The sequence below is a fragment of the Schistocerca nitens genome, chromosome 3 (genome assembly GCF_023898315.1).
Source record: "Schistocerca nitens isolate TAMUIC-IGC-003100 chromosome 3, iqSchNite1.1, whole genome shotgun sequence".
NCBI classification, from domain to species: domain Eukaryota; kingdom Metazoa; phylum Arthropoda; class Insecta; order Orthoptera; family Acrididae; genus Schistocerca; species Schistocerca nitens.
The window spans coordinates 828,575,218-828,589,300 of NC_064616.1; the positions used below are offsets into that span (position 1 = coordinate 828,575,218).

A 14,083-nucleotide genomic window follows, 5' to 3' on the forward strand; every position below is an offset into this window, starting at 1 on the left:
CATGGAATATCTAAATCTGTATTCCAAGACATGCATTTGAATAAATGTCCTCCAGAATGAAAGTTTAGAGTCTTACCACAAGGTTTGTCCACAGTACATATAAATAAAGTAGTGGGTAATATCATAAACTCCAGGAGGCAGTTTCTGAATGTTTCTGTTTATATAGAGAAGTTGCAATTTTAGAAAATTGTAGTGAAATGCATGAAAACCTGCAGAGAATCTATGCTTCATTCAGGGATTGGCAGTTGACCATCAGCATAAGCAAAAATAACTTATTATGTGAAAACAGGGTGTCTCTACTATGAGCTGTCACGCACATTTGCTCTGGTGTTTAGGCAGATATTTGAAACTTGGTTTCTGCAATATGTGACTGGAGTCAGTATGAACAAATACTGCATGTCATGTCCTTAATGTGATGCCCAGTGTTGATGGAAAATGCTTTTTTGCTTTCTGTTACAAAAAAAATTGTTTTTAAAATGGAATTTTACATGCCCATATGATAGAGTGATCGCAAATTAGCCTAGTACGATACTCGTTTCATTCATATGTATTAACAGGGACAGTGAAACACAAACTATAGCTTGTACTCCAGCAGGAACTAAGCAGCAATGCTGCTGTGTGGTCGGAGCAGTCAGTGAGGGCTAGGGAGGTGTATTCACTGCTGAAGTACAGAATACTGCCTCCTACATATATCTGTCGAAAAAAGCACAGTGGTGAAAACAAAGATAGTCAAGATCATTTAGGATCTTACCAAGAGTTGATGTGCAGATGTAAATGTTTATCTGACTTCTTTTCACAACCTAGATACTTCTCTCCATGTGATCTGTGGAATATGCGACATGTAATATGAAACTTATTTTTAGCAGATTATTGAAGGGTTTGTATATGTGCGTAAGCAGTTTATTTTATTTATTTTTTGTGTTTAAAACACGGAATGTTCTTATTGAGCTGAATGTATTGTTTAGAGCCGGGCCCATTATGGATTGAATTGCATCATAATGTAATAGAAATAAAAAATGTGGCAATATGCCATTAGCATCAGATCCTCATAGATTGTCTTATTTATATGTAAGGAATGCACCTGTGAAGTGGCAAGTGCTGTGATCAGTTTGTGCTGCAAGGGTATGATGCATGTTTAGTGCAGCATTGATTTAATATTATCATTTGTATTAGGAATAACCATTACAGGATGATGAAGGCATTTCATTGTCAAAGTACAGTTTGTGTGACTCCTCATTCTTCTGGTGAAAGACAGATGCTGTACAAAGCTTTTAAATATAGCACATCCCCTTCATATTTTAAAATAATGTGTCATTTCTGACTCAAAAAACAATTTAGTTGTAAAGATTGTTATCCTGAAAATATTTTCAAGGGATGGAGGAGGGGAATTTGAGCCATGTTAGTTGCATCCATTCATTTATGTTCATCTAGCAAACCTCACTAACTACAGATTTATAGTATTTGGAGAAGCAGGTGACATTATTTACAGGAGTGGTCATGGAGACATAACAGTGCATTTTTGTCATACTGATCCTTACAACATTGAGCTCTGGGTGTCCAGTTTGTGTAACATAAGTGTTTAACTAAGCAATTGAATTTACGAAGGACATTAAACAAAGGATTTGTAATGTGTTCCTGGCCCATATGATCGGCACATCTGATATGGAAGTTGGGGGTGGGGGGAGGGTAAATCTCGTTATGTCTGTACCATTCTGTAAGGGATGAGTATACTTCAAATGAGTGAACAGCCAAATGAACAAAAGGGATTGAGTAACTTGTCATCATGATCAAGCTTCTCTTGGTGTCTGGATTATACATAAGCAAGGGTTTAAAAGTTTATGGCTGGTCCATTGAAATCTGTTAAGTGACTATGAAAAGATATTCTTCTTGCTCAGATTTCGAAAGCTCATCACATAATTAATGTAATGAAGAGTAAGAAGCTTGGAGAGTATCCAGTCCAGTATGAGATACGCACAACTCATAATTTCAGTAAAGGTGTTATTTATGATATATTGAGATGTCAATATTATGAAAAGGATAGTTGCTACTCAGTCTATCTGCGACTCAGCATCTTTGCTATATGGTGAGTGGCAACTATTCTTTTCATAATATTGTCATTATTCCAGCGTAGATTTTCCATTGTTTGGTATATTGAGCTGTAATGAACGTAGATGCAGCAGAACTGTAGAAATATGCTTGATGACATACTTGATGGAACTGCTGTCTTGTTGTAACTTTTTCCATATGTCAGTGTTACTTGAGCACCATAAGACAAGCTTCATTTCACTTAATGTAGGACCTTTTATCCCAAATCTCATACAGTGTTTCAAATGCCAGAGATGTAGCCATATTATAAGAGGCGATCAAAAAGTTTTCCTTTGAAGGCTGTACAGTTCAGAATCAGTATGCTGGTCAGGCAATATCACAGTGAACATTGAGGCAGTGATCCCACTGACATGTCAGGTTGAAGATACCTGTAAAACACCGTGTCCAGTTGCGTGAAGAAGTCTGTGACAGTCTACTGCATGTCCTTGCCTGACAGGAATTGTTGACCCTTCAAGGCCTTTTTTAAGTGACCAAAGGTGTTATAATCATTTCGGGAGAGATCAGGAGTATAGGGTGGGGGCTCAGGTGTCTCCCACTTGAGTCGGTATAACTTCTGTGGTACGACATTTGTGATATGGGTATGTGCATTACTATGATGCAGCAAAACTCCATTCCACATCCAAGGTTTTTGCCAGATGTGCTGCCCCTTACACATTCTTCATTATCCAATGGATGTCTGCTGGTGTTTATACTTCAGCAGGTGAGAAAAGAATAACAGCATGTTGGCATCTTACACGAATATGTCCATCATGATGCTTTACAAAGAACCATCTGAAAAGATGATGTACTGCCATTCCTATGTCCATTGTTGTCTTTGGCTGCACCACTGTCGATAAACCTCTCTGTACTGCCCCATGAAAAAGAGCCACATTAATGATCACCATGCTGACAGTCTGTGCTGCTTCAGACATTGTTGCTCTGTCCATGTGTAGAATTGTCTTACTGCAAACGAGCTCATTTTCTGACGGAAGGTATATGATGTGGCTGTACCTTCTTGTACAGCTGAGTAAGTAATATGTCTGTCCTCTCAGGTGCTATTTGTGCTTGGCTGCTGACATTCTGCATGGTGTTCAGTGTGGACCTTCTGAACCCATCAATTTGATGATCACATGAGAGTTGTGGGATACTGACCAAGCAGCAATATCATGGAACGATACACCACAGACTCAACTGATCTTCTCACATACAACAAACATTCAGTTGTGAATATTAACCACATCCAGCTGTATAATGCAATGGCGACAATGAAAATTTGTCCTGGTCCATGACTCCAACTCGTATTTCCTGCTTTATGCTAGCGGTCTCCTAAAACTGCTTTGGCTGTGTGAGCACGAATCATGGCCATACCCAAATGACCATATGTCGCCATCCGTGTGTCATACCTGTACTCATACATTCCATTAATGTTGTTCTTGTACTACAGGGGAGACATTTTATTTGTAAGTAATAGGCCCGATATCAACTGATGAATTTGCATGTATACATATCTGGAGTAACAGACACTGCAGCAACTACACCTGCTGTGAGTGATATGAAATTTATTCGCAGTTGCAAATATGAACCACCTCAAGCTATATAATGGAATGATTACAGTAAATGTTTTCATTGTTGTCAGTTCATTATGCAGCTGGAGGTGGTTCATATTCACAACTGCGAATACATTTTGTATCTTTCTTTCACTGTCATCATTCCATTATACAGGTGAAGGTGGTTTATAGTTGCAAATGTGAATACATTTCATGTCTTTCATAGCAACTGTAATCACTGCACTGCCTATTCCTTCTGACATGCATGCATGTCCAAAGGAACAATGCATCATACTTCTTCACAACACAGGCACTGAAATTTCATATTTATCGGCCAATACTGGGCCTGTGACTTACAAATAAAATGTCTCCCTTGTACAGGAATGACATTAATGGGATGCACAAGTACAGGCATGACACATGAACAATGACATATGGAATTTTGGGTCTGACCATAAATCTTTCTGAGATAGCTGAAGCGATTAAGGTAGCCGCTCATGTAAAGCAAGAAATTCAGATTTGAGGCCTGTTCCGGCACAAATTTTCATTCTCGCCATTCCCTTATACAGCAGGAGATGGTTCATATTCGCAACTGCGAATACATTTAATACCATTCATAGCAGCTGTAGTCACCACAGTGCCTGTTCCTTTGGGCATATGTGCATGTCCAAAGGAACATTGCATTGTACTTCTTCACAACACAGATACTGCAATTTTGTCATAATGTTCAAATGTGATTCCTGAATCAGAAACCCACCGTGCAATCTTTCCTCATCAGAAGGTAGGTGGTGTTCCTCCTACATACTTTGTGTGGTCGCACTGAAATGCTGATCATTTGCACATCGAGCATAATGGTGAGCAGTGTAGCTGCAGAATTTTATGAATGACAATCTGTCAGACTGTCACAACCTCTTTTAGCTGTGTTATACCTGAGATATATATCAGGTTCACTTGAAGATGGCTACACAGCCCAGACAGCACACCAACAGTGATGGCAAAATAAAGAGGTATTTTCATCTAACTTACAACAGTTAGTTTGACAGATTGTTATCATTCTTCAAAGAATTTAGTTTGGCTGTGGACCCCATTGTAATTAAATGAAAAAGAAGATCTTTGGTCAGATGATTTAATGGAGCTAAAACAAGACTCCCTATAAATTACACAGTGGGTTTTTGTCGGGATTGGGAAATGGACAAATGAGGTGTCAAATTGACTAGCCTGAGGTTTAGTTTTGCTAAAAAGGGTTCATTTGTTTGAAAGTAATCAGAATAATTAAGAAAAATTTAATTAATAATTTAAGGAGAAATTGAAGCATTTTGCGAGCATGTGCTGCTAGCTACCTAAATGATGTGTCAAAAAGTTAATTTTTCAAGGCCTAGAAATTTTGATCTTAAAAAGTTACAGTGGTGTGATATTTAACAGTCAAAATGTTTGCATTTGAATCAGGTACAGAATTACAGACATTCTGAGAACAGAAGACACAAGGAAAGCAAATGAGGCCTCAATAGGAGTCAAAATGTAGCCTCACAATATATATATATATATATATATATATATATATATATATATATATATATATATATATATATATATATATATATATTCACTTATGTAATTTGTTATTAACAATCCGAACAAATTCAGAAGTAATAGCATTGTACATGGCTACAACACTAGGAGAAAGGATGATCTTCACTACTCAAGGTTAAATCTAACTTTGGCTCAGAAGGGGGTAAATTATACTGCCACAAAAGTCTTTGGTCACTTACGTAATAGCATCAAAAGTCTGACAGATAGCCATATAGCATTTAAAAGGAAATTAAAAGAATTTCTTAATGGCAACTCCTTCTACTCATTAGATGAATTTTTGGATATAGTAAACGGGTAATTTCCCCAACCCCTACAAAATTAAAAATACTCGTATTAGGTGTAATGTAATATTTTGTGTAATGTAATATCTTGTATAGACACCTTTTGTTAACCTGACACGTTCCACATCATTACAAAGTGTCGTATTCATGATCTATGGAACAAGTACTAATCTAATCTAATCTTTGAATGAACATGTTGAGAACAGAAGACACTAGGAAAGCAAGTGAAGCCTCTGTAAGATTGTGCTTTCTGGGAAAAACTTGAAAAGAAAAAAAAAGAAAAATAGATGTTTTGTGAAATGATTTCTCTTAAAGTAATAAAGAAAATAGATCAGAGAAACATTTGAAATGCCTTTGAATGATGCCCAAAATCATGTAGAGCAAATGAAGTGCATCAAATGTTTCTCTAATCCATTTTATTTCTTATTTCTAGAAAAGTCATTTCACAAAATGTTCGACCAATTTTTTGCACCTGTCCCACAGCACATCTAAAACACTGATAAACCATTGATTCTAGCCTTTCTAATACAGCAAATATCAGTTTATTTTATATGAATTACTTTGATAACATTGTGTACCAATGCGTGAAAAAAAATAAAGTTATTTATGAAATTAATTTTTATGTTACAATAGACTAGTTAGTATGGAGAGCTACGTCAAATCAGTCTTTAGAATGAAGACCACAACATATTGTACTATCTCTGCCTGATTGTGTAGTGGCGACGGGCACACATATTGGCTGCACAGCATGTGAAGAATCCCACATTTATCTTATATGAAGCTGTCATCTTATTTGTGTCAAAAGATCCCACCTGTTCTGTGTTGGCATCCATAAATACTTTATCTGCTGTGGAAAGCAGGAGAGAGAAAAATACTGATAACCTTTCCAGGGTCTTTAGAGACAGACAAGTTAGTCCATTATCAGATCTCTCTCAGCATTTCTTTCCATGGGACAATCTAAACTGACATTTATCAGCCATGGGCTGTAACTCCTTTTATTACCCATTACTATCTAGATCTTTAAAAACCTCAATCATATCTGTCACCAGGACTTCGACTACTCTCTTTCTGTGATTTGACATGAAGGATATCCCACAAAAAATTCTTTCTGTACCCCAAGAAGGGGTACTGTCACCAAACAAACTTATGCAATATTCTATTACACTCTTGTGCCACTTACAGCTACTGCACAAGTTATTCCATTGTGGATGACCAATGCGTAATACCTCTGCTATACTCCCCTTTTATCACCTCTTACTGTAATCCTGTCACAAGCATTTCCTATCCTATGTATGAAAGCAGCTTCATTATTTGCCAGCTGAAGTAACTACTCTGTAGCAGTCTATGCAAATATGACAACTATCCATCTGTCTAAATCTATAACTGCCAAGTACCAAACTGTGGCTAACTGGAAGCTTGGCAACACTGTTGCTGAACGTACTATACCACAACACTTATAGCATCAACAGCTGTTTCAGTGCCTACAACATTTACATCCCCTCCAGCAATGTATCTGGACAGCTGAGAGATTCCCCTTTAGCCTATCCCATGTTCCTTCAATTTTTAAGAGAGAAACCTCAAGTAGTACCAATCTGTGGACAATACATACCAGTCTGACCTCATCCTCTGTAATGTCACATTCCCACCCTGCTCACCATACTCCCTCATCCTGACATTTCACACCCTTTTCTTTGCCTCACAATTTGCCTGCTTCATTTCATATTTCCCTACTCCCTTCTGTACTGACACTCTCATATCCGTCATCACTCCATGTCTGTTTGCTATAAAGCCATGAAGACTGTGTATGAATGGTTAGAATATCGTGTCACTGTGGAAATTGGCACATATTCTCTCTCTCTCTCTCTCTCTCTCTCTCTGTGTGTGTGTGTGTGTGTGTGTGTGTGTGTGTGTGTGTGTGTTTGTTTGTTCGTTTTTTGTAAGGTAAAAAGCTGATGTTACCTGATCTTTGTATACATTTCCTATATATTTCTTCCTCTTTTCATTTGTGCATGAGTAGCTGCCTGTCTGTTTTTAATTTATTTTTTTGTATAAAGATTTTCCCTTTTTTTTTTTTTGTTGTCACATCCTTTATTTCGATGATCTTGATTTCAGAAATGGATCCTCAGCTACACAACTAAAACTGAATTCACTGAACACATTCACATCTTCGTCCAGGAGTGAGTCAAGAGAGAAACATGAGAGATCACCTAGCCTGAATTTGCTCTTGCGTTTTCAAAGGCTGCTGATATCTCATATTTATTGCAGTAGTCAAGGAAAATCTTTGAATAATGACCCAGGTATTTATTTAGTGATCTTCTGTATTTTATATTGAATATTGTATTTATAACCTTCTACTTTGTTGTATTTCATATGCTGCACCATTTCTAGTATGAGGGCCAATCAAATGAAAACTGAAGGTCCGCCACAATGGGACCATGGAATGGTTCCATTCAAAAGTAATCACTACACGCATTAAGACTTTCATCCAACTGGGAGACAAGACTATTAATTCCTGTTTCATAGAAAGCCATCTGCCACTGACAGCTCCACAACTGCACCCACTCTTGCACTTCCTCATGTGACTGAAACTGACTTCCACACCTGTCTTTCTGTGATGTTGCAGTGTTTTTCAACCAAATGCAGAAGCATAGCCTGTGTCCAATTGTCAGTTTGGGTGTGGGTGTTATCACCCAACAGGATGAGTCCATCCAACAGCATTCTGACAGTCCAAGGACAAAACACCAAAGTCAGCAGTGGAAACATCCCACTTCCTCACTGCCAAAGAAATCCAAAGCTGTTCACACAAGTTCCAGTATGGTCACGATGACCTCCTCCTACAACATTAGGGGCCGTTCACTCATAGAGTCCCTCATGCGTGGAACCATGATCAATGCGCAGCGCTATGCAGACACTTTGCAGAAACTGCGATGTGCCACTAAGTCAGTACGGCCAGGAATACTATTGGATTGGGAAACACTCCAATGTCCTCTGTACAGCTTGGATCTCTCACCATGTAATTTTCATATCCTTGGTGACCTGAGGAAAGAGGTGCATGGACATCTGCTTCAGTCAGACAAGGAAGTGCAAGAGTGGATGGGGTTGTGGAGCCATCAGCAGCCAAGCGTGTTCTATGAAACAGGAACTGATCAATGCATCTCCCAGTGGGGTAAATGTCTTATTTTGTGCGGTGATTACTTTTGAATGGAATCACTCCAGAGTCTCATTGTTCACTGTCCCTTATAGATGATATCCACTTATGGTCTCTCTCTCTCTCTCTCTCTCTCTCTCTCTCTCCCTCTCCCTCTCCCTCCCCGCCCCCTCCTTCCTTCCTTCCCTCTCTCCCCCCTTCCCTCTCTCCCTCCCCTTTCCCCCCCTCCTCCTTTTCTGTTTCCATCTGTGATCCTAATGGTTTAAAACAACAATAGTATGCCAGCAATTTCTAAAGAAGATTCTTATTTTTCATGTAGGCCTCCATCCATGTTCTAGGTTTTAAAGAATGTTATTTGATACTAAACAATGCTTTAGTGCTTTGTCTAAAATGAATGCTAATCCTTAATTCTAACAAGGCATCTATTATTCATGGAGGTATGTTCAGTCTAAATGAAAGGCAGTTTATTTTTTTGTGTACACATTCCACTTCTTTTATTTATGAAGCACCTTCAGTGGTGATTTACAATGTTGTTAGTCCATGTGTGTGGTCCTGGAGATATATTCATGGTCCCTATACTCCAGCTGGCCAGTTTCCGGATTACAGCACTTCCTTGCACTTCTCATTGTGTGATCAACATGTGTGTATTTCCTGTGTTTACTGCTGCCAACTGTACAGTTGGAAACATTATTTTAATGTGCAACTTCCCACACTAATTACAATGGAAGCAATTTTACAGTATACAATATAAAACAAACAAAAACTTCCAATTATTCATAATGCATATAAAATGGAATAAACAAATTTATTTGTGACCTACATTATTAGTAAAATAAAGTCAAAACGATCATGGCCTCTTACACAGATTTTATGTCTTCTTTTGATCTGCATTTATGTAATATAAAAATGCACATTATTTGGAGCTTATTACAGGTGAAAGTTGGTGGTTCAATGACTTTCTATTAACCACCTATGCCATATCATACAAAAACAAAATTTTTTTGTCATACTTTTTATTTTTAATTTTTATGGGAGGATGGCCATCAGGGCATTCAGATTTATGTATTCTATGCTTTGCTTAAATCGTATAATGTGATTAAGGAATTATTATTATTATTATTATTATTATTATTATTATTATTATCATTATCATCATCATCATCATCATCATTGTAGCAAAAGATATGACTTATTACCTGTCACATTCATGTCCAATTGAAGCTCATGCTCTCATTACCTTCATTAAACCATAATCTTCCATCTTTCCCTCTTTCCTCTTCCATAACAATTTTAGTTTATATTTAACAAAGAGAGAACCCTTGGTTATCCAGTAGTAAATAAAAGCTTCCATCAGTGGAAAAGTATATTTATATTACTGTACAATCCTTTCCAGATGACTTGGGTGTATCTTTGCGTACTTCTTACAGTAACAACATATTGCTCATTATGGCTACCCAGTTTAAGGAATTTAATGAAAAAAAAAATAAAGGTATATACAATATGTTTCAGATGTTCTCCCAGTAGAATTTTACCAGTGCCTGCGTTCCTGCCATCCTGTCCTTTCCGGCCAGAGGTGGCTCATTTCAGTAAAAGTTGCTGATTACAACATCACCCTCCAGTGGTGAGACATGTGATACAGGAGGTGCATCACATGGATGGCCACTGGAGGATCCTGGGGCACAGAGAGCAGTTGTTATGCTCTCTTCAGTTCCAGCTGTTGAATGGGGCATACTTTCTTTGGTTTCCAGACTCCAGTCAGAGCAGACGGCCTGTTGCCACCAGTCTCACTGAGTCTGAACCACCACCTCCTCTGTTCCCTATTTCTCATTATTTAGGCTCCAACCCCTAGACTGGTAGCCATCATGTGATGTCCCCCCCCCCCCCCTCCAGGGTGAGTGTCTTTCTGTATACTGTCAGTGACAATACTTCAATTCTCTCTTTTCATTTCAAACTGACTTCACTTCTGACGCTTGCAACCCATCCCACTCTTGCATCATTTACAAATTATCATCACAAGTAGGAGGCAGTACATTCTCGATCCTGCATGGTACTTTAAATTTCTGTATTCTGACATTAAGGAGCATCAGAGGATGAAACTACACAGTTCAAGATGGATTATGCATCAGTACAAAAAGTTTTATGATTTAAATTGGCCATTATCCATCTTGTGTATTTTTTATCTTCATATTGATCAACTGGTATCACATAACTACATTGGCCCCTCTTCTTTCTTTGTTGTTTCCTGTTTTTTCAGTACGCCTTAATCTTCTACCCAGATTGTCTGTCTCTTTCTTCTATCCACTTTATTCATGATTATTTAAATTTTTTATGTATAAATTTTTTATGCTTTTAATAGTTTCTTTTTGTTATTTCTGATTCCTTTTTGTTATTTCTGATTCCTTTTAGTTCCTTTCTTATTTCTGTAATCATTGCTATGCCATTGCTGATTTCATTTTTCCAGAACTACAAAATGATGTATTGTCTTGACTTGTTCTCATTCATATGGTAGAGGTGCCTATAGAAGATTAACCTATGCTTTGCCATTACTTCTGGTATATAATCTGGCAGAGCTGTGTATTACTTCTCATTTTTCAATCCTCTGTTGTTTCTATTACACCCACTATATTTCTAGTAATCTGCCTTCCAAGTCTCTGTATTTAGTCCCACTTAACCCTGATATGAATTCTATTGGCTATTTTTTTCCAGAATATTTATTTGAGTAACAGCTTCTGCCAGATTCTCTTAAAGTGTTGCAAAATTGTCATTAGAAGCTAGGCAGTTTACCTTAATTCCATTTGACTTCTTTCCTAGAATTATTGGTTCAGTCTTGTGATATTTTTTAGTTCCAAATATCAGATGCTTACAATTTTTTCTAAAACTCAACCAACACTTTGGGTCCTGAGCCTTTTGTGGTATGCATGTTGCAGAATCCCAGATTTTTTTGTATCTCTCTAAGTATCTGCCATTTCATTGTCATAACTTTATTTACAAAGATAAAAAACACATTATTAAAGTAGAAAGTTTCTCCTGTGTCGTTTTTTATTATCATATTTAACAATAATACTGAAGGACTGCTGCTGTCACCCACTTCTGCCACATAACTGTCTTTTTCTTTGAATTTAGGTACTGATGGTTGTTTGTCTCATGCCATCCATTCTAGCTCAGAATATGAAGATTTTGCAAGAGTATAATGGTTTCTCTCTAACTAGGTTGTTAGGACCTATATTATCCACTTGAAGGTGCAATTTTGTCTGAAAACATAATGGAAATGTAACACATGCAGCTTCTTTTTCAAGTTAAATAATGTAAAGCTGTGGAATGATAATATCTAAATAATATTGTTTGTGTACATGAATCTGATTCAGCCAGCTGGTGTGGCCGAGCGGTTCTAGGTGCTTCAGTTTGGAACCGCGCGACCGCTACGGTCACAGGTTCGAATCCTGCTTTGGACATGGATGTGTGTGATGTCCTTAGATTAGTTAGGTTTAAGTAGTTCTAAGTTCTAGGGGACTGATGACCTCAGATGTTAAGTCCCATAGTGCTGAGAGCCATTTGAACAATTTTTTTGAATCTGATTCAAAACCAAAATATGCATAAACAGATGCCCGTTTCAGAACCAGAATATTCAAATGGTTCATCCAAGAGCTTCACAGTCTCAGTGTTGGTCAAAAATATCAACAAGTTTTTATTGGAAAACACATTGTAAGCACAACGAGAAACCTGCTAAAACTACAGAATCATGTGTCAGTGCAATGTTTTCAAACAAGTGTGTATGGTCTTTTGAGAATGCTGAGATATTTTCAGAAACATCCACATAATGGCAACAATATATAGAGATCAATTCAGAGCATGTCCAATGCAAGTAGAAGCAGTGAGTGCAATGGAAATACTGTGAATGAATGGAGGTGAGCTGATCTTGGTCTTGGGGTCTCAAAATGCTAAAAAGGAAGGATGATAAGTCATTCCCTCATTTTAAACCTGTTTTTATTTCAAATGGCTGAGAAGTTTCTCTGATGAATTTTGAATTGGCTGTCATTATGCCTTATGCATCCTTTGTCGCCTGTGTTTACGAATTAAATGGTCAGAAGCAGCAATATACCCATGGAAATGAAATATCAAATTTAAAGGATGTTTATGTCAAGTTCCATGAAAAAAGGAGAGGAAATTGAATGTTTTATTTAAAGAAAGGTACAATATTTTTCATTTAACATACTCTGATGATTCAGACAACATTGTATATAGAATACTATGTGAAGGTTATCAGACCCACCCACAACCAAATTATAATTATGGTGATAGAGTGGCAAAGTTCTGTGTTCAGAGTTAAACAAAAAAATAAATGAGGAAATTGTCTTTTTTTCTATAACTTGCTCCTTTCAATGCAAGATTGTGGCTAATCTATTCTTGTCTTTACACATTTGTGTATGTTACCTCAAATTTCTTAATGTTTCTGACTCTGGAGAAAGATACGTTTTTGGTTCGAACAATCCTTTGTTTATTTTCCAGCACGTTTTTTATCCATTTAATTATCCTTACTGTGCCTTGTTAGTTGGACTGCGTTTAAGACTGTTGTTATTTATATTTAAACTGTAATATCCAGTCAGCTTGGGTGCTTTAAAGATCATGTAGTTTTTTGATTGTGACTTACTTTTCAGATACAGATGTTTTGGGTGCTGAGTCTTTACTTTCAAAATATCTATCTATATTGTGCAACCATGTGAACGACATTCTTCCTTTGGCATCAAGTTTGACATCAAACAATAATAAACATTTTCCACACATAGCATCTATTCTAAAGGGTGACTTTGTTGGTAAGTAGTTTCTGTTCATATATTTAGCTACTAATGGATTAGTGAGTAGTATTATGAAATGTAAAAATTTAGAGCAATGTTTGGGATTATTACTGGAATGAACATAGTAGACAGTATACAAGGCCTGACAAAAAGTACAAAAGTTTTTGAATCACTAAAGAAACTTGAACTGTGGACTTCCTTTGTGATAAGTTTCATCAAAATCAGTCAATGCATCGTCAGTAGACAAGCAATTTACTACAGATGTAGTCTTCTACTTGACTGAAAGGTGAAAACAGTGTAGCTTCCACACAGCGTAATGCAAAATGTTGTGCATAAATGCTTTGAGCTGTGGAAGCAACAGTTTGTGAGTTGACTCAAATGGCTTATATTCCGAAAACAGTCACTGCTAACTGAACAGATAAGATAACTAGACAATTTTGCACTATCATTCTAATTTCTTTTACATTACACCCTTTGAACTGTTTAATTTTAACTAAACGTGGGTCATTGTAGGGACAAAAATTGAGATCAAAAAGCAATAATGTAGTGATACACACGACATATAATTCCTTAGTAATGCAAGCAATTTCATATATTTTTTGTGTGAACTTCATAAATAAATGAAGGCTTCAGATACAC

General features: G+C 37.0%; 1 protein-coding gene across 1 annotated transcript in view; it reads left to right on the forward strand.

Moving 5' to 3' along the window:
• Positions 1–14,083, forward strand: part of LOC126248847 (E3 ubiquitin-protein ligase HERC2) — an 851,297-nt gene that overhangs the window by 248,457 nt on the left and 588,757 nt on the right. The window contains exons 21-22 of the mRNA XM_049950269.1: positions 7,616–7,800; positions 13,307–13,462. Coding sequence (XP_049806226.1) covers positions 7,616–7,800; positions 13,307–13,462 — 341 coding nt within the window. The remainder of the gene's footprint in view (positions 1–7,615; positions 7,801–13,306; positions 13,463–14,083) is intronic.